The 27,096-nt window shown below is 38.2% G+C and overlaps 5 protein-coding genes across 5 annotated transcripts; 1 reads left to right on the top strand and 4 right to left on the bottom strand.

Annotated features, from left to right (window-relative positions):
- Positions 1-2,723: 2,723 nt before the first annotated feature.
- On the bottom strand, positions 2,724-3,261 carry N7500_008711 (uncharacterized protein; the record flags this gene model as incomplete). Its single annotated transcript, XM_056679855.1, has 2 exons — positions 2,724-2,928; positions 2,972-3,261. The coding sequence occupies 2 exons, from the start codon at positions 3,259-3,261 to the stop codon at positions 2,724-2,726; spliced, it is 495 nt and encodes a 164-aa protein (XP_056530227.1).
- A 13,523-nt stretch (positions 3,262-16,784) lies between these two features.
- On the bottom strand, positions 16,785-17,498 carry N7500_008710 (DNA/RNA-binding domain E.t1.c1-type; the record flags this gene model as incomplete). The annotated part of the gene is made up of 2 exons (XM_056679854.1): positions 16,785-17,234; positions 17,472-17,498. The coding sequence occupies 2 exons, from the start codon at positions 17,496-17,498 to the stop codon at positions 16,785-16,787; spliced, it is 477 nt and encodes a 158-aa protein (XP_056530226.1).
- Positions 17,499-18,005: 507 nt separating this feature from the next.
- On the top strand, positions 18,006-18,179 carry N7500_008709 (uncharacterized protein; the record flags this gene model as incomplete). The annotated part of the gene is made up of 1 exon (XM_056679853.1): positions 18,006-18,179. One exon carries the CDS (start codon positions 18,006-18,008, stop codon positions 18,177-18,179), a length of 174 nt encoding a protein of 57 aa, XP_056530225.1.
- A 5,908-nt stretch (positions 18,180-24,087) lies between these two features.
- On the bottom strand, positions 24,088-24,682 carry N7500_008708 (uncharacterized protein; the record flags this gene model as incomplete). The annotated part of the gene is made up of 5 exons (XM_056679852.1): positions 24,088-24,216; positions 24,241-24,315; positions 24,376-24,408; positions 24,455-24,515; positions 24,564-24,682. The coding sequence occupies 5 exons, from the start codon at positions 24,680-24,682 to the stop codon at positions 24,088-24,090; spliced, it is 417 nt and encodes a 138-aa protein (XP_056530224.1).
- A 605-nt stretch (positions 24,683-25,287) lies between these two features.
- Positions 25,288-26,097, bottom strand: N7500_008707 (uncharacterized protein; the record flags this gene model as incomplete). The annotated part of the gene is made up of 1 exon (XM_056679851.1): positions 25,288-26,097. The coding sequence occupies one exon, from the start codon at positions 26,095-26,097 to the stop codon at positions 25,288-25,290; it is 810 nt and encodes a 269-aa protein (XP_056530223.1).
- Between the last annotated feature and the right edge of the window lie 999 nt (positions 26,098-27,096).

Raw genomic sequence — 27,096 nt, 5'->3', positions numbered from 1 at the left:
AAGTTCGCACAAATTTCTTTCTCTAAGCATAAGTCGGTAGACACAGAGGACTATATTCACCACTAGTATGGCGCTATTTAGTGTTTCCGTCGCTCTATATCCTAGCTTATCGAGTAAGGGTACCGGGGTAGTGCTAATGCTCCGCACAAGGAGTATACTGGTCTAGTCGCGCGTTTCCCTTCTTCGATCCTTCCTACTACCCACTAGTAGTGGTAGCTATATGCTTCTCTTGCCTCTTATAACCTCAGTGGGTATTATTGTGGTGGCTCCTTTTTATGGTATAGTAGATCCCCTTTTAGCAGTCTTATGAAACCTAGCCTCTTATAGCGTTTTTATCGAGCAAAAAAGATCCCTAGAATTTCTTGATGTAGTCTCCTACCCCTCCTGATAAATCTGGCCGTCTCGGTTAACAAGCTCGCTGTCGAGTCTAGTCCGAGTCCACGTAGTAGCCCTTAAGTATTCGGCTCCTTGATCTTCGCGGCAAAAAAAGAGAATCTAAGGGGAAATAGTATAAAAAAAATGGAAATACACCGAAATAACAAGAGAAAATAATAGAAAATAACAAAAATTTCTTTCTTTCTTTTTTTTTTTTTTTCAGTCCATCAAAATCAACGCATAACGAAACCCGAAAAAAAAACTAAGCGTCATTAACCCTATACTCCTTCTCCGGGAAGTAGAGACTTGTGGCCACTCAATGTATCATCCTCTATTCTGCCGTCCTCGCCACTGGAGTCCTGGTCAAAGGGCACGTTTTTCGGCGGAAAAGACTCTTGGCGCACCGCTGTGTCCCGGTATAACCAGAACCTTTTCAGCCTGTCGGTGCGGCGGAATCTTAAAGACAACCTAGCTATTTCTTTCAAAGAGATCTCCACCTTTGTGCTTAGGAATCGGTTCTTAATGTCCTCTTCCAAGTCCTCGTCTAGCTGTGCTCTTAGGTTGGGGGTTGCTGTAGGTATCCCGTCTGGGCCATGGCTTTTAAGGCTTTGTCCTCCCTACGCCGGGCTATGAGCGTGCTGTTAACCACCTGTGTAACCCACCCGAGACAGATTGTGCCTACTACCGAGGGGTCCTCGAAGCTAATTCCTTCCTTCCTAACCACTTTTGTTCGTAGCCACTCTGGCAGGCCAGAGAGTAGCCATTCACAGCACTACCACTCTAGTATCATCCCCCGCTATAGTGGCACAGATATAACTAATATAAACTGGGATAGATAGTGGCGAAGCTCTACGTCGGTGTCATAGGGTTACTAGACTAGGGTCATCAATACCGACCGTATAAACCTCTGGTAATCGCTATCCTGGTCCTTGAAATCCTTATAGATCTCGCGCTTGAGTGTAGCCTAGTCTCTCTCGATATACGCCTGGTTACTCTTTGCCCACTAGCGGATATTCTTCTCGTAGTAGTCGGGGAACAACTTGTATAGCGACCTAGGGTCTACTATTCCCTATCTTTTACAGAGTCTCTCGAAGTTTTCGAGGGCCTTAGTAGCATCCTACCTATTAAAGAACGGAGTACCTAGGGTGCTAGGATCGGGTATAGGAAGCGAGAAGAACCCTTGCTATACCTACGGAGTTCCCTAGGGTGTTGGGTAGCTTAACGGGTTTACTAGGGGCTAGCTCGGTGGTTCACCCTGGGGGTAAGCTACTAGCAGGGCTTTGGCTAGCCGGGGCGGCGCTTAAGAGTGCGATAAGCCCTCGGACTCAGAGCGCTTATATTCGCGATACCCCTCGAATGGCGAAGGGGTTCGGCCAGAGGAGGGGCTAGGCGTATCTCCCGGTTCGAGGAGGGCTAAGAGGCGCGAGTCTCTATCGGGGCAGGTATTCTCCTCAGTTATCCTATCGGGTCTCTTTTTTTGGTTTCTTAGGTTTTTGTAAATAGGGGCTTTAGCAGAATAGGCGAAATCGATAGGATCAGTGAAATTAATAGAAAAAGAACCAACGTAGTCCTTACTACCACACTCTATAGTGGTCTCAGAAAATGATAGCGAAGACGAGCGATCCTTTATAACCTTGACTGGCGATGGTTTCTGGGGTACTTTCTTCTGCTTCTCTAACTGGAATCTTATAATTGTCTATAGTATATACTCTTTTAGCACACTATTCCAGAGGTATCCGATTCCCGGCCAAATCCTTTCGGCTGAAATCGCTAGTTCCTTGGGCTTTATGTACGCCAATACGCGTAGTTCGGATGGATTAACCAACCTATTAGCTAGTAAGCCTCTCACTAGCTAAGTATACTCGTTATAAAAGAAGGCCATTGTCCTTATTTACACCAATCACCGGACTAGCTCTAACAATAGCTCAATTCACTTCTACCGGTCGAGGTGATATATCTAGGGGACGCCTAGAGTCCTTCTCCACTAGCCTGTCCTACCTGTTAACAGTTCTTAGGGTCAAATCGTATCCGCACCTTTTTCGACACCCTCGAACTCTCTAAATCACTCAATTCCTTGATACTCTGTCGAGAGTCAACTTATCGCGCTGCGTGTTTAGCCACCCTAGGACAAATTCCCTGCGTCGGTCACCATATAAAGAGGGGAATGCTTAAGGCTGTATGCTCTAAGGCATACGGGTCGATTTAGCATCCGTAGTTCAGTCTTATACTCGATTTTGCATACAAAGGAACCTAGGCCTGCAGCCTAAGAAGTCAATTCAGAGAGGTGTGGAGGTGTGTCTTCTTCAATCTGTCTCTCCTAACTACTTGTACCCTTCAGCGTTCCTAGATTACCTAATCAAACACTCAGTAAATGACAGGACGGGCGAGGTCAATACGTAGTGGGAGACAGGGTCCCCCACTACAATATATAGCAAAATGAGGGAGCAAGTAATCACAGTCAAAAGCACCATGATAGACCAATCGCCATCGTGAGCAGTGTATAGGCTGATAATCGTAGTGAGAAAGCCAGCTAAGGCATTCAGAAGCGTGGGACTAGTATAATTAGGAAAGTTCTCGTATAATGAATAGATGATACTCAAAGATTCGATTGGTAAGCCAAATATAATTCCCCTGATATTCCCAGAACAGCCAGCTCATGATCGCCAAGCCTGATACAAATAGTACACATGCCGTTGCGAGAAGGGGAGGATTCTGAATAGTATTTAAAATCCACTCCCCTGCTTCATTATCGGCGAGGCCATTGTGGATGGTGTCGGACTTTTGGAGAGATGTGAACGTTCCAGGTCTCACAAGATATCCAGCAAGAAGTATCCAGTGTGCTATACTAGCAAGAACGACTAGGGGACTGAGTTGCCATGTTCGCATTTGTAAGCTGGACAGGCTGTAAAATGAAGGGTAGCCTTTGGTCCTTAAGGAAACCTGCGACATCTAAAATAGCTCGTAAGATATTATGTCACCTGGAGCTTGACTTATTTTCACAAAAGCAAAGTATAATCTGACGCAAAGGATACGCACCATCTATTCTCCCCTCTACATTGTACTAACTTTCGTTCCGCTTGATTGAATTAGGGTGAAGGTAGGATCTTCCGAGTAACTACAAAATCTTAGTAGATATTTTGTCGCATTATAAAAGGAAGTATATTCTATTAATTATATTCACAAGACTTAATATATAGAGCCTCTTTATCAGCAGCAATATTTACTAGGTCTATATCCCTATAGAGATCCTCTAATAATCGAAAATACTCCAATCTAGTGGCGAAATATTAAGTGAGCCGAGATAAATTACTCTTAGGGCTTTCTAGTAGGCCTTCTATTTTGCTAAAATTTGTTCGTTCTAGATTGGGATACTACTATTCCTACTAGTCTCTTAGCTTAATAGCGCCGAAACCCTAAGCCTCTTTGGGTATTATATTACTCACTAGCTATTTATTATTAGGGGGCCACGATCTATCCTCGACTAAGTTATAGATAAACGACCCTCGCTGATAATTAAAGACTAGGTAGATATCCGTATCGTAGAACTTAGTAAGCTTATAAGCTTTGGTTTTCAATGTCTAGGACTACCTTATAAATTTGACTCGGGAGTTCCTATAAGGATCGGGGCTACCTATAACTTTAAGACTATTTAGTAAAAGAATCTGGAATAAGGAAAGGGGTAACGAAACTTTATAAGTCATAGAAGTTATAAGTTTTTGCTATAGACGAAAAAGGACTTATATTTATACCTAAGAGTTTCTTTATCGGATACGCTATAAATATATTCTAGGTTTGATCCCGGTTTAAATAAGTGTGTGTTTCCTAGGATAAATATCTCTAGAGCCTCTTAATTCGCGCTTATATCTCCTACCCCCTAACGGGATTTCGGATCACGTTATAGCTCTAGCAAGGTTATCGGTAGGGATACCTATAGTTGTCTTGACTAAACAAAGACTATAGGCCTTGTCGTGAAACAAACGATACTATACTCTCTAGGAAGCCACTAATCCTCTAACACTTTTTAGAGCTAATCTATAAATATAGGTTCACTATATACTCTAGATAGCGGGTTAAGAAAGTAACGGAGCGGTTATAGTATCCGCACAAGGGGTAGAGACTATCTAGACCGCCAAAACTATCGATTAATCCACAATCTAAGATAAAGCTAAGTCTATTAGGGTAGAGAGTTTCTAAAGCTAATATCACTATCTAAGCCGGTCCTTTATAATACACTAACCCGCGATACCAGAATAGGGTCGTAGTATTTTCTGGCAATAAGTCGACAACGAAGAAGAACCTAGAGATAAGTAAGGTAGTTACCGTATCCCGGGCTATTTGTCCACTACCTACCTAGAGGATAACAAGATCGCGATAGTCCTCTATAGCTTCGATAGTGTTAATAGTATAAGGTATATTTCCTAAAGGTATATCTAGGTAGTGACTATTACCTTGGACAGAAGTATCTAGATAGCTTCGCTATTTTCGCCAATCGCTATCTATCTCTATAGTTAATATCCATGTATTAAATCCCTAGTATAAGAAACTATCACAAAAGATATAGCGAAAATACAGGGTTTACTTATTAGCCTACGCTTTTCTAGTACCTAGTGATAGTATTCTTATAGAACCTATAGCTATAGGCTAAATTTGGTGCGAGACCTAATATATAATCTCTCCCGCGAAGTTATATCTTAGTCCACTATCCTAGAAGGAACCGATTCCCTATAGATCCGCTAGGGTAAAAAACTTATAATCTAATAGTGAGCCCTACTCGTAGGAAATAATATATTAGATTATATCGACTTATAACAGAGCTGTGGTAGTGGCTTATACTCTAGAACTTAATTAGCGCTAACTAAAGAAAATAGGGTATATTCTTAGCTCCGGCCTATATTCGCTATATAGTTGGTTTATTTTAAGTATTATCTAGATATATAATTTAAAAGTCTAGTCGTATTAGTAAAAGTATATATAAATATAACTATCGAACTTACTATTTTTATCCCCTAAGTTATAGGCTATATTAAAGTTACCTATCACAAAAGCACTTATATTCCTAGAAATACTTATAGTTACTACCCCGACCTTCGGGCCGGAGTGTTATAGTCCTAGTGGATCTTCTTAAGTGGTACTAAAAATACGATAACACTCTCTAAAGGCACTTTTTAGGGCGGTATCGAAGACCTATAAATCATAGTAGCTATTATATAGGAGCTATTTAACCTATTTAGCTATATCCCTAAAGATAGATATAAAGCTAAATACCTAGCGAAGTAGTATAGGAAAGATAGAGGGGTATCTTTTATAGAAAATATAATAGGCCAAGGTATTAAATCGCTCTAAGTAATATATAATATCCTATATTATTGCGAATAGCCTAAGGGCGATAAGCCTACCTACAATATCCTTTATTAGGTTTCCTGATTCGGAAAAACTATATTTACGCTATAAGGTTACTAACTTACCTAAACTTATACTAAGTATAAGGTCTACTATATCTTATATCGCGTATAGGCGTAGATACTCCTACACTAGAAGTAGGAACTCTAATAGAATCACCCCCCTTACTCTACTACTATCGATAGTAAGGATTATAGGGCTTATAGTTAGTAGAAGGATATCTACCACTAATAGCCTCTAGTAGAGGTAATAGAGATAGCCCTTAATTATAAACTAATACTCTAGCCCGGAGGTAGGGCTTCCAAAAATCTAAGTATAGCGGTCGCACACTATATATCTATATACTAGAATATATTATATAGAACGCAGAATATAGACTAGACAAATATAATTACTTTGTATACAATATAACTAACCACTAAAGGATTTAAGTTCTTCTTTACGTAAATTCGCCGAAGAGACTACGTTCTCCGAGAATCGCTTATATAAGCGCGAAAAATAAAACTTAACTAGATCACTTTCTTTGGCGGGATATATATTAGGCTATAGTACCTTAGAACTACGATACGCTATAATAATAATAGACCGATATAAAGTTCTAAATACTATATAGGGGTTTATAGCTATCTAGTATTAGCTTTAGCCTATAAAATATTAAGATAGGACTAACTAAGTATCTTAGGTATATAGTGGTCTAGAAAAAGCGCGGACAAAATAGTGGCGGCTAATCCGGAGAGGGGGAGATTAGTATAGTGGCTAATTTTAAGATAATACGCTAAATATAGCTTAGCGTATGAACTAATAGGGCGATCCTTCCTTATAGCTTTCACGAAATCGAACGGATAAGAGATATCCTCTAGAATTTGTTAAACCGCTGCTTAAAACAATACTACTAAATATATCCTATTCGGCCGAGCTCGGTTTTCTTATCGAATAGAGGAAATAGTGTCGACCTATTCTATAATAGACACTTTAATACGTTAGAATCTTATAATATCAGAGAAATCATTATCCTATAGGTATAAATATATAGAGCTAGAGAATAACCTAGATAAATCATTATATCCGCTTTCTCGGATTCTCCGGTAGAGTAATCCTAAACTAGATACGCCCTTTTCTTTTATCACCGATAGGCTATAAATAAATATCGCCCTTAGTAAATATTAGGATAAGAATAAGGACGTCGAACAAAGCTATAAATAGCTAATAAGAAAGCTCACGACCTTTTTAAGATAGGTAGCGTCGTCGATAAAGATACAAACTATATCCGTAAAGATAAATATTAACTAAGACTATAATACTAGTAGGATTTTGGCCGCTAAATAGTTATTCCAATAGATAGGATAGCTAACGCCGGTATTAAGTCTTTTTGTAGGGTACAATTTATCGGTACTCAGGACGTCACTATCGGCTAGCAATACTAGCCGCCGGCTTTGTAAAGAAGCGATATTATATCGCAATTTTATTAGAGCCTTAGAATTATATCTTTTTATATTATTAAGAGGGTAGAGCCGCTAAAGAGTGTGATTCTTTATTTTCCCGCCGAGGAATATATATAATAATAGATATTACCTATCTTGGTTATATAACTCGGAGACTATATATCGTAGCTAGCCGTTATCTTGGATTATAAATATAGAATCTTGCCGGGTACTAATATTAAGCTAGCTAATATCTATCGAGTTTTGTATAGTGAAGTAAAGATAAAGAATCTACTTCTATTGTGTCTTATAGTATAAGATATTTATATATAAATATTACTCCTTTAAATAATAGACTTATTTTATAACTAGGGTGATAATTTATTAAATAATCTCTTTCTTACCCCGTTCTTACCCTATTCTTACCTTATTCTTACCCTAGCTCTAATTTAACTATATAGATCCCGGACTACGTACTTTTGTCTAAGCCTACTCTTACCTCCCTAAGTCTAAGAGGCAAAAGTCGAACAATAGGGTACTATAGCTAATAAAGAGCTCCTATTACCTAATAGTTAGTGGCCCTATTAGGAGTCTAGCGTTTAGAGTAGAGAGATATAAGATCTATCTACTATATCTAAGATCAATTTTTATTCTATACCTCGCCCTAAATATATCTAGTAATAAGTATAATTATAACTACGAAATATCTCTAGCACTTAATATCCTAGATAGTTCGTATAATCCCTTTTATTATCTTAGCACTAACGAAACGATATATTATATATAAGTAGATATTGACCTATATAATATATTAAGCGCTTTCGTTTAGTAGTAGGATATGATTATAGGAAATAACGGTTTTAAGTCTAAAGTGTGCTAGGAAGTGTCTAGGGTCGCTCCTATAGTAGACTTATACTAGGATAGGAGCGATTATAGGATAAGGTAACCTTCCCTAAAGATAGGTCCTAACTAGAGTTAATAAAATAGTAGCTAATCCGATATATTATTATCCTCAAATTTTCTATAAGGCTTAGGAGAGATTAAAACTATCTCGTATATAGATAAAGCCCTATCTATCACCCTAAAGTAATTTATAAGTATAATAAGCTAATTTAGTACACTCTTGTAAACACTAGGTAATAAGATCGAAGGCCTAAATAGCTGCTTCGATAGTATAGAACGCCGCCTAGATAGTATAGGGAACCGCTTAGATAGTATAAAGTAGAGTATAGATAGTATAAAAGATAGGATAGATAACTTATCTTAGGGAACGGAAAGCCTAGAGGATAAGGTCAAAGCTATTAATAAGTATCTACTCGAGGTCATAAGGCGAGAATAGATAGTAATAAAGGAATTTAGTGACCTAATAAGTCGCTACTATTAGTAAGAAATATAGCGGGTTACCTAGTATATTTAATTTCTATAATACGTATCGATATTTCCTAAAAGAAGCCTAACACTATAATAAGAAAGCACTCGGTAGGTTCTACAGCTTAAGTTCCTTTACCTCCAGCCTATAACCTAAAACATTTGACCAGTCAAAAATAGCCCCTAGCTCTACTCCTAGAATTAGATCCCTAAAGTATTAGGTATTACTGCTCCGACTTGTGTAGGCGCGCGGTTACCTATATAAGGACGTCTTCTAGGGAGCTAAAGATATCAAAAACCCTTTCTTAGAACTATAAGAGTATCTACTTAGTCTCTTTATACCACTAAAGCTCCGCTCTAAGATAGCCTATCTTATAAGCGGTTTCTTCTAGCTAGGTTTTGAAATCTAGCGATTATCGCTTTACTTATTGTAACCAGGACTATAGTCTCTCGAGATTAGACGATATACCTCTAAGGTATAGAATTTAATAGTCCGCGGGAGTTATCTCCTTGGATATAGGATCGAGATATTAGCTAGTATATCGACTTATTGTGATTAATTAAAACTATAATCCGGACTATAGATAGAGGAGTTTCGCCCTTGAGATTGGGAAAGAAATATTGAAGAGATTAAAGGAGGCTTATAGTGGGTTATAATGCCGTTCCTAAAAGGATAATTATTGGCATGCTCTATCACCCCTTGACGTAAGTGGGGGTGATAGTTGATAGGATAATGTGTCAACGTCTATGCCATTACATGGATTTTAATACCTACCTAGGTTCCCCACTCTATTACTATAGTTTACTAGATTTATTTCATCCAATGATATATGAGTGTTATAGTTAGGATCGATATATGAAATACCTCTATATAAGGTTAGCAATCAAACTATCATCTTTCTCGATATTAGAAGAAAAGAAAGGATTTATAGTTGACTTATTAATCAGGTCAATATAGTAACTACCTAGAATTCTAGGCCTTATTTATAGGCGCTATAAAGGCGCGCAATATCGTTCGTTACCTTATAGATATATATATCTACCTCGTACTAACTTATAGCGTACTATCCTTACTAAGACCTCCGAGTCTCTCTATATAATACTAAAAATAAGATACAACACTAAAAATAATATAGGGCTTACGACACTAAATTCTATAAATACTATAGTTAGTTATATATCGTTATATCCAACGTGTTTAGGTAACGATAAAGGAAATAAGCCCCTAGGTTATTATTATATAATAAAGGCTAAACTAATTCTTTAAGATATATCTTCTAAAGCCTAATATCAAAATCTAGTGGTAGCTCCGCTATCTACTACTACTATTCTTCGAGTAAAGCCGACTTTTTATCCGTAGTATATATAATATTTGCTGATTCTGTTTCAAAAATCTAGGACAATACAAACACCGCAAAATATAACGATAATATCTTTATCTTGATAGAGAAGCTATTGCGCTAAGACTAGTAGTTAAAGTATTACTAGGGGCTCTTAGAGCTTAGGATTAATAGCGATTCTATGGTATATCAAAAATTATATATCTATTGCGAAAGGTCGCTTTCTAGGATATAGTATCAAAAATCGTAGCTTAAGGCTTTACTACGTTATACCACGGAAACCTATTAAGTGTTATCCTAAAGCCTTTATTTAGAAAGGGATAAAGTACGAGGGCTCGAGTCCCGTCTTAATAAGTTATACCTAGCTATTAATTTATAGCTATAGCGATTAAGTTAATATAAGTAGGAGTCCGGATATATCGATAATAAGGGAATAATAGAGCGTTTTCTGCTAGAGAACCAACGTTAGCGAGAGTTAATTAATTATCTTTAGTCTCTCCTCTACGCACGTGAATAGGCTATATAAGACCTTTAGGCTACTCTAGACCAGTTATCTTAACAAACCCTTAAAGGGAGCGTAGGTTAAGGTAGGCTATTTAGGTCCTCTATTTATTCGTCGGAAGAATCAAATATCGAAATTATTATAGATACACCTTCCACTAAGGGCTAAGGTATTAGATAAAGGATTTCGCGTACTGCGCTAGGTTCCTCAATTTTATTTCCTCCGATTTTATATAAGAATATTCTTTTCCGTCACTAGTAACTAGCCTAAGTAAAGGTCTTAACCAAAAATAGGTACTATATCTATAGCGCTATATACCTCTAGATAGATACGAAGGGACTATATCTCGAGTTAGTTTGTGGTAGATAAAGTTATAGCGTTCAATATTCTATATTCCCCGAAAGTGAAATTAGGATAGATTAGGTAGCCTTCTAGCGATCACTACCTAAACGAAGATCACTACCTAAATAGAGGACTAGAAGCTGCCGGCCTATTCCGAACCTTTTATTACAATAACGTCCTACCTCTAACTATTCCCCGGTATGTTGGATAGTAGATTAAATATTAAGAAATAAATTTTTCTTTTGCCTCCTTTTCTTCCTAGGCTTTTCCCTGTTCCTTAAAGAAACTTAATCATAGTAATATAAGCTGTATATATATATATCACTAAGATAGATCGAACCGCTCGAACTAAGCTTTATTAAAGTTTTACACCCCTAGCGATCCTAAAGGGGTAATCCCGGCCACTTAATTAGAACCTTATTACGCTAATAGTCTTAGTCACCAACAGCGCGTAAAATTCCGCTTATATTGGATATTACAACTATTTAGGTTAAATCCGATTTCTTGCCCGAAAATGTATAGATAGACCTATAACACGCTATGTCTAAGGCCTCCGCCTACAAGGTCTATAGAAATTTTGCTATAGCTCTAAGATAGTGTCGCGGCTAGGGTGGGAGAGTAATTATAAAGGTCAGCGGTAACACTCTAGTAGCCAGAATAGGGTACTAGAAATAGTGTCGTAACTCTTTCCTATATTATTATACCAGAGTCCTAGCTATATAGGAGTTAATACTTATTTCACCCTAGGGTAGGTACAATCTTTTTTTGCGCTCTTCGATAAGTTACTCTCTAAGCTTCGAAGTAATATAATAATTTTCATAGATCTACCTTTCGAGCTACTAAGACTGATTGTCATTGACCTCGATTACTACTCCTTAAGATTGTTTTCGCTTATGAATAGAAGATATAGATCGGTTAGCACCTTAGATATCTTCTATATATTCAAAGTCGAGTTTATAGAAAAAGGGATAAAGAAGCTAAAAGGGCTTACAATTTCTTTATTAGTATAATACGTGAGAGTACTTTATTATAATATATTAGAATTAGTCGACCTATATATATGATTTTTTAGCTCTTTATCTAGCTCCTTACTAATCCTTCTTAGTGATCCTATATTAGGACTATTTTCTGCTTATATTTATATACTATAGGAGTATATAAGAGATTAGGAAGATATCTGGTGGGAGCTTCGAGGAAAGCAATTTTCCTATAAGGCAATATTTCGATATTTTAAAGGACTTATAAGAGCTTAGAGTTTACTTTTAAAAGAGCGGATAGATATCTATATATTTACGGAATTACTTCGGTATCTCTCTAACCTAAATACTATTAAGCTCTCCTTCTATAGAGCAAAGGAAGATTAGCTTCTTTAGTTCTCTAATCGAGTGTTTCTTAGGGACTCACTTTTCGTTTACCTTAAGGCGGTACTTAGGGGTATAGCTATTACTTAGTCTATAGGATTAACCTTGAAATATATAGAGATTAATAGGATATATTCTAAACTAGCTACTAAAGATAATAATATCCTAGAAATTATAAAGGCTGCTTTAGTAAGTGTTAAGAGCTTAACGCTGATAGAAAGCCTAGGGTTTCTAGGGTTTATATCTACTATCCCTTTACCTTCCTTACAATAGCTTAAATTAGCAAAGTGTTAGCTTATAGGCTTTAACTTAAGAAAGTTCCTAAAAGCCTAAGAGGGAGAGTGCTATATATATATTTCAAAGATAGAAATTAATTATATTATGAAATATAGAATATAGATAGCGAGTCTAAGCTCAAAACTTTATCTAAGTCCTTTATCTACTCTAGGAATATTAGCCTATAAGAATATCTTATACTTATAGGAGATTATATATAATCGTATAATTTCAATAAGTCTTTTATACGCTCTCTAGAAGAATGTTCATAAATAATCCCTAAGAAGTTAGAATAGTTATATTATATCCCAAAACTAGTGTCACTACCTATACTCTTCGATTGGTTCTCGGACTCTAACGCTAAGATATACTATTAGTATATAGTAAAGGTATATAGGTTTAAATACCCTAATACTACCCGCCTTAACCTCACCTAATCAAATATTTAAAAGGTTGATCGGTATGATTATTTAAGGGCTATTTAGTTAGGTGGTATATTTCTCTTAGAAGGCGGTAACTAAAGAGGTGCTTAAATTATATATTATCACTATAGTTCCGGAATATCACTTTATATATTATTACTATATAGTGTAAATATTATCGAATATTTTATAGAAGTAAATAAGTTAAATATAAGCTAGGGCCTTAAGGATTTAGTAATATATCACTTTATCTATATACTTAGGTTAAAACTAAATATATACCTCCTAAGACTATAGTACCTAAAATAGGTCGTAGAGAAAGTAGTAATATATAAAGTAGCTAAGCTATTCTTTTATTGATACCTGATTTCGACCGAGATAGATAAACAAATCTAACTTCTAGGTAATAAAAAGTGGGCTATTTAGCGATTAACTTATAGGACGTGACTCGCTTAGTATATATATAAGCTCTATAGATTTTTTAAAATTAAACCTACTAATATCTCTGACTAGTTAAGAGGCTTAAACTTAAAGTAGACCCTTCCGAGGTCCGATTAAAGATAGAGGATAAATATCTCTATATATAGTAGATAGATAATCTATCGCTTAAGCCTCTTTTTAGAAGTATATAAGTAAACACTCGGTAGGGGCCTATATATAGCTTTACCGCGAGGTAGGTTAAATATTTTGTGTAGTCCTTACAAAGGTAAACCCAATAACCCTTTAGGATAATTTATTTAACTTAAAAGGGTTCTTATAGCGCGAAAAGTAAATAGACCTTAAAAATATTACTTGTATACAATTCGAAAACCTTAGTCTTATAGAGAAACTTAGTGCGGCCGAAGACAAAGTATCTCGCTTCAAGGAGGTAGTAAAATAAGCGGAAGCCGAGATATAAAATCAGAATTTAATTATTTAGGAAGCGTAAATAACTATTTATCTTCACTAGTAGGATATTTTGAACTAGATAGCCGTTACCGAGTGGTATTAGACCAAATATTTATAGTGCTTAAGTATATTAGGGCAAATAATAGCTTTCTTATAGGATACTATATCTAAACTTAAGTGAGAATTAGTATAGTAATATTCGAAATTATTTTTATTTCTAGTCTTTCTTTCTCTCTTTACTCCCTAGGTCCCACCTAAATCACACTAGTTAGAATAGGGATATATTTCCGCTAGACTTATATTTGTCTATATATAGAGCTCGTCTATCTTACCTTGTCACTATATGCCGCTAATATTACTATAATTGATTTTTCACTAGTAACTTAACTAGGCTCAACTAGAAATTAAATTAATTGTGGGCTTACTCCTACGTTATTGTCCTTAACCTACGGTATGGTTTCTGGCCTACGGTATGGTTTCTGGCCTATAGTATTGTTTCTGACCTATAGTATGGTTTTTGGCCTATAGTATCGATTTTACAATCTATATAACCACTACCGCGAGCTTGAAATATAAATTATACCTTCTTTCTCTAAATATAGGGAAGTTAACTAGGCTTTAAGAATCAATATAGCTAAAAAGTCGAGAAAGAAGGCCTAAAAGGCGCGAAATACCTATGATATCTAAACACCTATACCTACAGAAGTGAGCTTAGACTCCGAATCCTATCAACCTAAATCCTTAAGAGTATAAGAATTAAGGTAAGAGTATAGTCAAAATAAGAAGGGTAAAGCTCCCGAACAGAAGGCGAGATTTATTAGAAGCCTAACACTCCTAGATAACTTTACCCTAAATATAGGTGACCACGAATTAAATAACGAAATAGATAGCGAACTTAGGAATACTTCTAATCAAGATACTCCAATTAAGTATAAGCTAGACCCACTAAGGCGCTAGGTCAAAAATATTATTCTTAACGAGACACTTAGATATTTAGAAAGAATAGTTAAGGATTTCTTTATATCCTAGACCCCTAATTACGAAGGATATCTTTAATTCTTTAAAAGACTTACCAATATATTCGAGGGGCTAACGAAGAACACGAAGCCCGCGATATTGATATAGGTACTATACCTAAGACTAGCTATAATTCTTTATATAAGACCTAGTAGTAAGTAGTAAACAAGGTAATAGAGATATACTCCCCGGATAAATTCTAGGTAGCTTATAATACAATATATAGTCTTCTAAAGATTTTTAACAAGCGGTATTATCTTCCTAGGTCCTAGAATATTAGTGAAAAGTAGGCCGAATAATTAATCGGGACACAAAATCCTAGTATTAAAGAAGATACTGACTCTAACTCTACTTCTAATAGTGGCGAGAGTTAGCCCGACCAGACTCCCTAGCCCTTAGCTAGTAAAGAGTCTAGTGCCGAATCGGATATTGATATCGACGGTAATTAGCCTATAGGACTTAATACCCTAGAAGCGAGAACTATAAAATAGTAACGCTAATTATACTTGGCTAAAGTATTATATTAGTGGCCTAAAGGTACCGGCTCTTAGATCTTTATACGCTACGGAAGCTAGTCTACGCCGATCTATCGTATTCGGGCTAGATTATATAAGAGCTACAACCTAAGTCGGGTTAAACGTATTTTGACCACGAAAACTCGCGGCACCGCTAAAGTAACTAGGACTAGGAACGGGCTTCCTAAGGAGTTTTGGAAATACTAACGAAAGGACGTGGAGGACTTTATTAGTATCGGTTAGAAGGTCGAAGACGATAATAAGTAGGCACTTAATCCTCTCAATCTACTACTACCCACTAAAGGTATAGTATATCCACAAACTCGGATACTTATTAAATAGAAAGATAGTCTATTTACTTTGGAAGGGCGAACTTTTATCTATCGTATTATAGCCGGCTCTGCCTTAGATAGTGATAGAGTGATTTATCAGAAAGCCGAGGAGCTTAAGAATACTTATCGTAGAAAGTATAGGTTAGACGATATTGATAAAGATTATAATAGTGAAGTTAGCGAGCCTATACGCAATACGAACCAACGTAGATCAAAGATAAGGAATCACTTTAAGGCTAGTGAAAATAATGACGATAGGAGCGACGCCTCTATTTAGTCAAGCCACAACTATAATAGAAGATACCGTAGTGAGCTAGCTCGTGGCCCTACCTTGTCTATATAGAGTCGAAAATCAACTTATAAGATAAGAAAAGACTCGGCGATAGAGATAAAAGAGCTTGAGCGTTAGATTCGGCTACTGAAGATACGCAGCCCGATAACCCCTCAAGAATCGCAGCGGAGACAACGCCGAGGTGACCGTGAGCGTATAGCATGATAAGGACTTGTGATTTTATACGTTCCTTTAGTCTTGCTATGAGCCGGTGTCAAACCAAATTTTTGTTTGCCTACTGTTTCTGATGAGCTAGCCTCTTATATTGCTTTCAGTCTTATTTATAGTTTAGTTTAGCTTAGAAATTGTCAGATTTGCCTTATTTTCCGAACGATTGTATCTTCCTATAGCTATCTATTATGTTTATGCTTTAACCACTTTGGACTTCCTTATGATCTTTGACCAGCGATTTCTGCATTTTATTTACGACTGATGAGAAAGACCAGAAAGGTATTCTGATAGGTGTTACGGACCTATCAGGCACTCACCAGAATAAATACCCTACCACACTATTGGGCCATCCAGAGCCAACAAACCCAACGTCACGTGCGAGTAGCGTCAAGGCACCAACAAGACCCCGCCATGGGATCACGTGACCATGCAGGTAGTAGAACGGTCGACGGTAGACAAGTAGATTCCGCCAAGACGGATCTACCAATCTACCAACTACCCAGCTACCAGAGGAAGACTGGAGGATATATAAGGACACTCATTCATCTACCTAGTTTAGTTCTTCGTCTTCAATCCTACATTGTTACTTGTGCATACCTTTGAGAACTTACGACTCTTGACTAAGATATAACATGACAACCACTACGAGCTAGACCAATACCCCGGTATAGATCTACTCGGCGCTCTACCTGGCATCGATTCCTCGACACGACTTCTAGGGACTTAGGCTGCAGTAAGGCCTACGGTAGGCAACAGCTCAGTGACGACAGACGTATCGTTGACGTTGGAGAACCCGAGGCGTATTAAGGTAACTATACCCTGAACCGTCCAATCTAACCGTGACCAGTTAGTTAGTGCGTAACAATAGGTTATTATCTCAAGAAGTGGGAATGATTCACACTTGAGCTTTGAAATGAGCACGTGGGAATCAAACAAGATGTTCAGATAAGTTGTAAGTAACGACCACAAAGTCAACAGTTTTAGTCCTTGTTTAGCGGCTGATTTGAGTGTGAGACACAAAAATTCCGTAGAGATGCGGATGCTCGGATATATATTCGTATACGGGAGTTCGGCATGGGAAAAAAAGGCGCCGAGAAAACACCTGCTCGCAATGAAGATGGAAAACGCAACTAGGGAGAAGGAGAATTCAATATGGATGGAGAGACATCTATCCTAGACCGGAGGGTTTAATTGCTCGACGTAAGTGGGCTTGACATCCAATCATACAATGCTACTCCTATTAAGTGCCGGGGCTATATCAGACACGGTTATTCTCAGGTATAAAGTCCTTCCCCTAGCCCGTTGCTTACTATAGTATTTTCTCAAGGTGAACTTCGCCAGGAGAAGGAGAGGTACCAAAAGGCGCAAGTGGATCTTTCCAGCGAAAGAGCAAGGCGTGTTTTAGCGTACAAGATCTGTTACATGCAACCAGATCATTGGGTGACAATTCTATGTGGGCACTTGATTTGCGAGTCGTGCGCGGAAAAACTCGAAGAGCTGTCCTATCTGCCGAGCACCATCCACAGGACATATCAAATGCGTACCCTTTGCGGGATAAACCATGTATATCATGCCTAGATTACCTGGGCTAACAAGCGTCTATTCTCCCACAAAGACAGGCATTCACGGGAATTGGACAATCCCCAGATATACATTTCTTGGTCCCTGACTTTGCCGAGTACAATGATCAACTCGTCTTAATTTTGAAAACCTCTAGAGCTTCTCTCACCAAGTGTAGGCCGGCTTGGCGCGCTTGAACCTTGGTATCAGCCAGTCGGGCTGCCTTATTAAATTCATGGTTTGTTTAGAACTTCTAGATAGCAATGGAATATAACACTTGGTGGGACCGAGTAGCTCGAATATCTAGTGTTCCCCAGGAATGAGCAGCGAGCGTACAGCAACATACTCTTCCTTCCCAAGTTTATTCAACATCACCCCAACACCATGGGCTTTTCGTCTGTGGAAGAGATCGATACCCCTTTCGTTCTTCAGGACAAACAACCTGACGACATAGCCCGGTTTTCTGCAAGTGCTCTTATTTTTGTTATGTGCCTCAACGGCGTACCTTCTACATTCTTCTTGGTCTACGAGCACCGGTATGTGAAGATGATGAAGTAAAGGCAAAAAGGACTCCTGGGCGTCACCTGGGGGGGAGGGCTTTGAGGCATCCGGCCAAACTATTTTGGGCACTGCGAAACGAGAGACAGAAGAAGAAGTTGACATGAGTGGCTGGTGTTTCATGCCATGTCTAGAAGAAATAGCTTAAAGAGCCCTATACGGGTTCTTTCGGTAAGCCTACCGTCTCGACATTGGGATCTCCGCCGGAAGAGCCCTATAAGAGTCCGTTCAGGTAGTAGTTAGACAAAGCACTCGTGAGGGCAAGTTAATACACCCTGTGTTTAAAAACCGGTTCAATTACTTAGAATGAGCAGTTTAAACATAATTCCATTGATGGTTGGGCATTCACCATTTTATACTACTGTCCCAAATGTGAATTTTATTGTATAGGATAGAACGCCTTGCCTCCATACGTCGCGAGAGATATCTAGTGAACCACCTCAGAAAGTGGATATGTATAGATTTGCATGGGATAGAAAGGCTCATATATCTGCCTTAGAACTAAAGGTACAATGATACAATCTCTTCGCCCACGTCAAAAACTTCTTCATCCGTTCATACCCTGTCTTTAACTTCATCCACTGTGTTACCAGATTCCTACCCTACGTTATAAAGGGCTGGCTATAGTTTCCGGCGTGCTAAAACCGAGTCACCGCTACAATTAGAATGGTCCTAAGAAGTCTTATATTTCAGCATCCATCTTAGATCTCCCTAGGCGTGGCTTTCCCCCACTAGTTTGTAGAAGGAGTAATAGACGAGGATAGTACCGAAGAAGGTACCGATTCTGAGTCCCAAGAACCTCCACTCTAGATCGATTTTCAGCGAATTAGCTATAGAGATAAGCGGAAGATTGTGCGATTTGCGCAAATTTGTCTACTAATCGGGTAGGTGTGAAATGCCGCGTCTGATCATATATTATCTAGCGGGTGAACTAATATAAGATATAAGGTTAGTTTGAAATCTACTAGTAGGAATAGGACAAATAGATAGTTACGATCCGTACTCTAAGCCAAAGATATCGATATCTTCTAGTAACCTCTATCGAATACCCTTCTATTAATAGTCTATTGTCTTCTGTTAGAGCCCCCTCGAAGAATTTTTCGGGGTAGTAAACCTAGCTCTATACCTATCCTCTAATTAAAAAGTCCTCCGGTAACTATTGTATAGTTAAATCATTAAGGAGTGGAAATAATTCGTCTTCAATCTTCGAAATAATTGTGTCGGGGTCAAACAAGCTATTTAGGTAAGTTATAAGTAACGACTATAGAACTAGCGGTTCTAGTCTTTATATAGCCGCTGGGTTAAGCGTGAGACACTATATAAATACTATAGAGATATACACACTCGGATATATATTTGTGTCCCTAACTTAGCCTAGTATGATAATTAATATATAAAAAGCGAGAGAGCTTACCTAGAATAGAAGCTAAGATAAGAGGTCGCTATATATAGAATGGCTAGCTATAGTAGATACACTAGATACCTATTTTATTGCCGCTAGGCTATCTTCCGCTGTAGGATTACGTAACTTTAATATAAAATCTATTTCTATAACTCTATCTTTACTCCTATATTAAAATATAGCGGAGATATTGTAAGATATAAAGAGAATACCTTATTACCTATTCCTATATACTTAGCTAATCTCGTTTTATAGAGTAGTAAGAAATATATTCGCCTAAGATATAAACTTATTAACTGGAGCTTATATAAGAAGCGTAGTATAAGTAGTCACAAACGAAGTAGTTAAATCCCCCTTCTAGCTCTATATATTTATTAGAGGAATAATTAGCTCGGTTATACTATCGAAAGTAATTAGGAATAGGTGTACGCTGATCAATACTTTTGTATAGTGAAAAAGCTACTAAAGGATATCTAGGTAAGCTAAAATAGTAAGATAATGCTAGATATAGCTATTTTCTTGGTTTCTGTCCTAGTTATACTAATACCTCGATATCCCTACCTAGAGTTCGCGGTCCTTATTAAATTCCTCTATAGCCATCTAGTACTATACTAGGTCGCCTAGATACTTAATCTAAGTATCTCTAAAATCCGGTATATATTCTAGTAGTAGTGCTATTATCGAGTATAAGAGATAGATAAAAATAAGTATATACTCTATCGAGCTAGGAAGCTTCTAGCGTAATAGCTCTAAGAATAAGTGTACACTATACCGCTATATACGCGCTAGTATAGCGTACTTATCGGCTAAGACTTTAAGAATAGGACTAGCTAATAGGTACTAGGAGGCGAGGAAAAAGGTATAGTGTTAGTAAAGTAGTGTTCGGTATAGCGAGATAAGCGTTTGCCACTAAGGCTGTGATAATTCGGCCTTTGATTATACTTGTTACCTATCGATCTTAATACACTTCTTTTCTACTAGAACGAGACTAGTATAAATTTCCTTCACTTTATTGATCAGTTACTCCTCGGTAATAGGGTAGGTCCGTAGTTACTTGATTATTCCCTAAGGTTCTCCCCTAGCGCCCGAGTAGGAGTAGTTTTGGTCTTCTATACTACTATTCCCTATCTATTAATTGTGTTAGAGCTTATTAACGTGACTAGAGAATAGCTAATTACTAGAGGCACTATTAGAATTAGATAGGCTATATTAGAATAATACTATTATACCCTCTATTTAAATAGCGATTTCTCTAAGGAAAGAAAGAGTTAGTAAATAGCTATATAAGCTTTAAGTGTAAAATACCTGATAATTATAGTTAACTTAAATAAGGGGCTAAATTATGATTTAGCCTTATAAGTAGGCAAAAATTAAAAGTCTGGAAGAGGGATAAGTAGAAACTCTATTTATACTAGGGTTGAGTCTAAGGCACCTAAGAAACCCTATCTTTAGACTAGAACTTTACTGCTAACCTATTATGTCGAGCTTGTTGCCTCCTTCCTATTGGCTGTTGAAGTAATACGCCCTATCTCTAAGCTAGATAATCGGAGGGCGATTCCACGTAAAGTTCTACACAAATGTTTATAATGATGATCTATCTATGATTATACCGAAGAAATTATAGACTTATAGAATCACCTTACTATCTTCTAACATCCTTTAACCAAGAAATATAATTCTAGGGGAGGAATAGCTATAGGTAACTTTTATTGTAGGATTCACTAGGAGTATGATGCTATAGGGGCTAATCCAGTGCAGAAGAGCAATATATCAGTATACTCCTTCCTAGTCAGTACGTTAATAGTAAACAAAATATATTCTTACTAATTCTCCATCAGGGTGGGTATATGATAGCGAAGGGGAATAACTAGCACTTTCGGACTTATAGGTATATCTTTAGGTAGATTATATAGTGTATTAATTTAGGTACTAGTTATATACAGTGTTACTAGATATTCCTCTGCTCTTAAAATTCTAGCCCTTACTACACTTTTTCTCTTGTCCACACAAAATTATATAGAGAAGTTTGATAACAAAGTTTGTGTATAAAAATAGGTTTAGAGTTTATTAAAGCGCTCTATTTAGGCCTTAAACCAGTCGATACCGCGTTAGTTATCTAAAGTATAGACTAATACTGCTGCTATATTGTATTTAGATATTATATCACTTAAAGTATGAAACGCGGTCTCTTTATATAAACGACCGAACTCGGCGGCAAAAAGTGGATCGGAGCTTAATAACCGTAAATAACTTAGGTCGGTGTATTAGAATTTGACTCTTCTAATAATAGCTTGGTCCACTACTAGGTCAAACTAGCCTTTACTAAGTAGAATAGCAATAAAAACCTTACTATCCTCCCCTAGCGGAATACCTATAGTAAAATAAGCGAGGGTACTATATATATCGGATTGTTAGTTACAAAGATCGTATTTAAAATCAGAGTGGATACGTATAGTCTATATAATTGGCTTTAGTAATATTCTGGTAGGTAAGGAGGATATATACTAACTTAGAGTGGTTCTATTTAAAAGAACTTCTAAGCTAGTCTCTGCTAGTGTGGTTAGAATCCTTGGTGTTCGGTAGAAACCTAGCTTTTCTGAGGTGGTAAGTAGCTTCTTATAGGGGAGAAACTTGTTATTAAGCAATAAACAGACACCGCCAATAACGCACAAAAGTGTCCAAGTGTCACATTGTCCTAGAATAGTATAGCTTAGAATGTATACCCTACAAAGATATTACTCTGTCCCTAGACCTTAACTAGCGTTGTTATTCGTTAAACCTGTCAAGGCCATTCGGTATGTCGGTTGATTTAGCTAGTGACCACAAGCGGTATTAAGGCGTGCGAAATGGAATGTGGTAATTCAGCTGCAAATTTGGGTACTAAAAACGCGCCCTATATCCAGAAGTAGTATAGCTCAGAATATATGCCCTCTCTCTATTATATCCCTATTTAATCTGTGTTGTTCACCGAGTATTCTATGTATTATGACGCTGTGTTCCTTATCGCCATGTAGGTCTAAATTCTTCTAGCGCCTTCCTTATACCATTACTCTTTCCGAGATTTTCATATTTGTAACACCCGTTTGTTTGCTTCCCTTATGACTCAATTACAATATGTAGCTTTACTTCGCTTAAAGCCAAAGCTCCCGGATACTCGATAGACAAAACTTTGGTAATATTTCCCTTTGGTGGCACAGGATCACTTACTTTTCCATGCGGCAAAGCGCTAAGATCTCTCCGCTAAGGCATATTAGATCTTCTCCTTGAATAGATACTCCACCACAATAAAGTCTTATATCTGGCGGGCTACTTAGCTGTCCTGGTATATTCGGAGGGTAGATGGTACCTAGTTGAGTCTTAATATTCCGGTAGTTCTATTAGGTAATTTTTAGTGTCGGCCTAAGTAGTTAGTTAATTTATTTTAATCTGCTAAATAGAGCTTACCTATACCTTCGAGACCCTAAAACACACCATTAGCAGCGTAAAGATATTAAGCCTTAACACGGATCGGTTCGTAAAGATATTTACTATAGTTGATAGGTAGTATATAGATACGCGGTTCTCTAGCAAGAAGTATTACTTATATATTGCAGCCATTATCACAAAGATACCTATTTTAGGGGTATATATCTACTATCACAGAGTCCGGGTGGGTCTATATTCTAAGTAACCAACTAACCCTACAGGGATATATTCTATACTATACCTATTTAGTTACCTTCTAGTTTTCTGAGTTAGCGGTAGGGGGACTTAACCTACCTAAGCGACTCCCACTTTTATATATTAATAATACTAGCTCGCCGTAATCCACTAGTCACTACGGAGGGTCTGCTTCACGACCTATCCGTTTAGATAGAATATTTTTCAAGGTTTTTGGAAGCCGACCTCTCTCTAGCTATTGCGGAAACCAGTATAGCCGTGGATTTTATTTTATATAGTGCGAGTTTACGCTTATAGATTGTGCGCCTATAAACTATCCTTCGATAGTCTTCTCTAGCCTTAGAAGAGGAAGAATAGCTATAGATATAAGGATTAGACTATACGTATCCTAAGAGATAGGTCCGCGGTGTCTAGTCGATACCTTCTTTCCTTCGTTACCTAGGGCGGTTAAGCGATCACAATACTTATAGTACTCTTTAATAGGGGCGAAAGCTTAGAAGGTTTGAGATTGAGTTTAGTGAGGGAATTGTACTTCTATTCGCCCCGGTCTTACCTACTTTCCGCCGATTATCTCTTATCGAAGAAGCTAAAGCTATATAGCTTCTAAGAGCTAGCTATACCAATATTATTATTAATACACAATAACTTCTATATTTTAAGTCTTAGTATCAGGTATTGGTAGTAACTTATATCCTTTATTATATCCTATAACTAACACAATTCTTTATCTAGGTTCCGCGTCTAATACTACCGATTCCCTAGGACGTAAGCTACCTAAACCGTTATAAATTCAAAAACCTCTAGCCCGTATATATTAGGCCCCATTAGTGCGCCAGTGTTACCTTACTAGACAAAGGAGCCTCTAGTAGGAACCTCTATCTCTATTCTGACCGATCCTTTCACGAAAAGGATTTCGTTCGGCCGTAGCTTCCGCTTAACTAGTTGGTTTTCCCGCGTTTCCTCTTTCGTTAAATCCTACGGGTATAGCATAAAAGTCACTCTGGCTTCGTCGATGTTCGAAAGATCCCGAAAGACAGATACCGTAGGACGAGATAGATACACAAGCCTAGTGCCCTATAAGTGGTTCTCGGAGGAGACAACGATAATAGGCCCTTAACGATAGGGAAAGCGAACTTCGCCTATAGCCTCCTTGATTTTCCGAGTGAACTACTATTTGTCAGTCCTGGTTTAATATACTCTTTAGTAACCCTACCGCATCGCTTTCCTCGGTCCCACGCCGCAAAAACCGCGTATATATATTAGTATCTCCCCTGCTATAGACCAAAGGGGCTTTTTCTATCTTTGGCTATGAGTGTAGAGACCGCTTCACTTCGGAATTTATATCGGCTCTGTCAGTGGAAGCTAAAAACACCACAAAGCCCGTGATCTCCATATCGAATAGCTCATTGAAACGAGGCGATCTGTTCTGCGCTGTTGTCATGTTTGCGTTCCTGTACTAGGCCCAAACAGTCTAGCTTTAGAGAATAGCCAAATTGAAACTGGGAGGAAGAGGAATAGAAAGGCAAGACAGCGAAGCATGGACCTTTATATATTTGGCATGTTCGAATCGAGATGATTCTAGTTGCATTTCTCGATATGAATCTGGATAAATCTAGCAGACATAAGTATTGACCCTGAGGGTTGTCCGGAGACTTATTTCCCCACTGGGTTTTTCCACTCCACTAGGTTAAATACGGAGGTTCGTAGTTTATCTATAGTAGCATGGCTTGTAAGAAGACTGTAGTACTCGACATAGAAACGGCATTTTACAAATGCATGATCGTCCCCATTAAGGCGCCTAGTCTACGCCATAACCGAATCTGCGGGATCGGCCGCCACATAAGAAAGCCCTAGCTTTGAAAAGGATATAGCTGCTTAGTTAAGCGTGAGATAGTATGACCTCTGGGACTAATTAACATCTAAAATCCAAACAGGAAGAACAAACTGCTGCATTGAAAACTAGTGAAGGAAAGCTCAAACAAGCGCCTGGTCGGCCGGCAACATATCTTGGCACCAACTTGATTGAGTACAACGACCAATGTTACCCTATCCTTTGAAAGTCTCTAGAGCTTCTGTCACCAATTTTAGACCGGCTTTCCTCGCTTGAACTTTAATACCAGCCACTCCGGCAGTCTCATTCAACCCTTGAATTGTTTGGATCTTCTGAACAGCAACCTTTTCCAACCATGCTTTATCGCTTTGCAAACGTTGTATATCACCATTAGAGCATTCGCCTGAGAGGAGCAAATCATATATACAACTCTTGGAGCACGCTCTACCGACGATCGTGATCAAAAGATCCTCAGAGAGTGTGCGGCCCGTGCGGCCCCTACCGTCCCTTTTATGTCCCGGAGGCGGGTGGTGCATAAGGAATCCAAAGATTTCAGCGCTCTCCCGCTCCACTTTGTCGGCAGCTGCAGATACAGCTTGGCGCCAGTCGTCGTGGCTTTCGGTGTGGTTCGAGATCCACACGACTCCGGCCACGCAGTTGCGTCTCGCCGCATAAGTCAAGAGGTCTTCTGGGATCTCTTCGTCATGGCTCCAGAACCAACCTAACATCGGTTCAGGGTTTTGTTGGTATAAAAGCTGATACCAATTCGGAAGTCCGTTATTTGGATTAGGGATTCTAAGATCCACACCTCGGTGTAGCAGCTGATTTGCTAGATCTATATCGGCAAATTTGCATAGATTCATTATCTCCATTGGCCCAAGAGTTAATTCAATTTCAGGTGTTAATCGAAGACGTTTCCAGCAGCTCTGGAACAACTGGGCATCCCGGGTAGTAAATTGTAATACCGTCATATGTCCCTCTACCGAGATAGGCTTGAGGAGGTCGAGGGGCTCTATCGCAGACATTAATCGCTTAATCAGATCACGGTTGTCTGATTTAACCGCAATTAGATAGAAACTTTGCCCATTCCGACAAAAAGAGGAGGGACGAATTGTTTGATGATTAAGTAGAAATGTAAAGCACTGAGGACAATTAACAATCGTTCTTGAAGCTAAATCATGCGGAGCGGTTTTATCGAAAGTACGTCGACAAGTCTTCGTATGGTCAAAATCTGGGCAGAGTTCCCAATTGGTCTCGATTCTCTTTCGAATCGAAGGGCTTCTAAGAACAGTATGAATCCTGGATTTGACGATATAGTCCTGCTGCTGGCAAAATGCTCGTAGATTATGTAAGGCATCATGTGATCCAAGCGGTTCGGAGAAAACACTAGCCTCGATGATAGAGTCTATAAGCTCTGTTGGTAATTTTTCGATCCTCCGAAGGATACCGTCTGGTCCTAGAGAAGACTCGGCATCCTCTTTGCCTTCGTGGATAGCAGTATTTGTTAGAGGCTCTGGCATTTGCCAAAAGTTGATGATTCTTGGAAGCTCGAGTATACTGCCTGACCTAAGAGATGATTCGGCGTCCTCTATATCTTATAGTGAGCGAAAAATTTATCCTTGCGTATGTCCATGCAACTTACGCTTTTCTTGATATCCCCAGACTGATGAGGGATTATCTTGAAAGAATAAAGGACTAACCCACTTCGGCAGTAGGCTTCGTAGTGAGATAATAGGGAAACAATCCATGGGCCTTTTTTGTTGGAGTTATCTGATGAATACAATCAAACTAGAAAAGCAACTCCATTATATTTATATATTCACAAAATAGAGTAGTATCCCTTTAGCCATTTCAATATAGGGAAATAAATCCGCCACTTGCCCAATTGTCGGTTACAATCCACAACCAGCCAGATCTCCTTGTCGAGCTCACATGTCAGATTCCATGGATCCTGTAACTAAACAGATAGTTGACTTGACCCCGAAGCTATCAAGACCTATGTCTTCAAAAAGCAACTACTAAAC

Source organism: Penicillium coprophilum (genome assembly GCF_028826855.1).
Source record: "Penicillium coprophilum strain IBT 35676 chromosome Unknown utg000005l_segment0_segment0, whole genome shotgun sequence".
Taxonomy (NCBI): domain Eukaryota; kingdom Fungi; phylum Ascomycota; class Eurotiomycetes; order Eurotiales; family Aspergillaceae; genus Penicillium; species Penicillium coprophilum.
The sequence above is the reverse complement of the archived record's forward strand: the minus strand, read 5'-3'. Positions and strand labels throughout refer to the sequence as shown.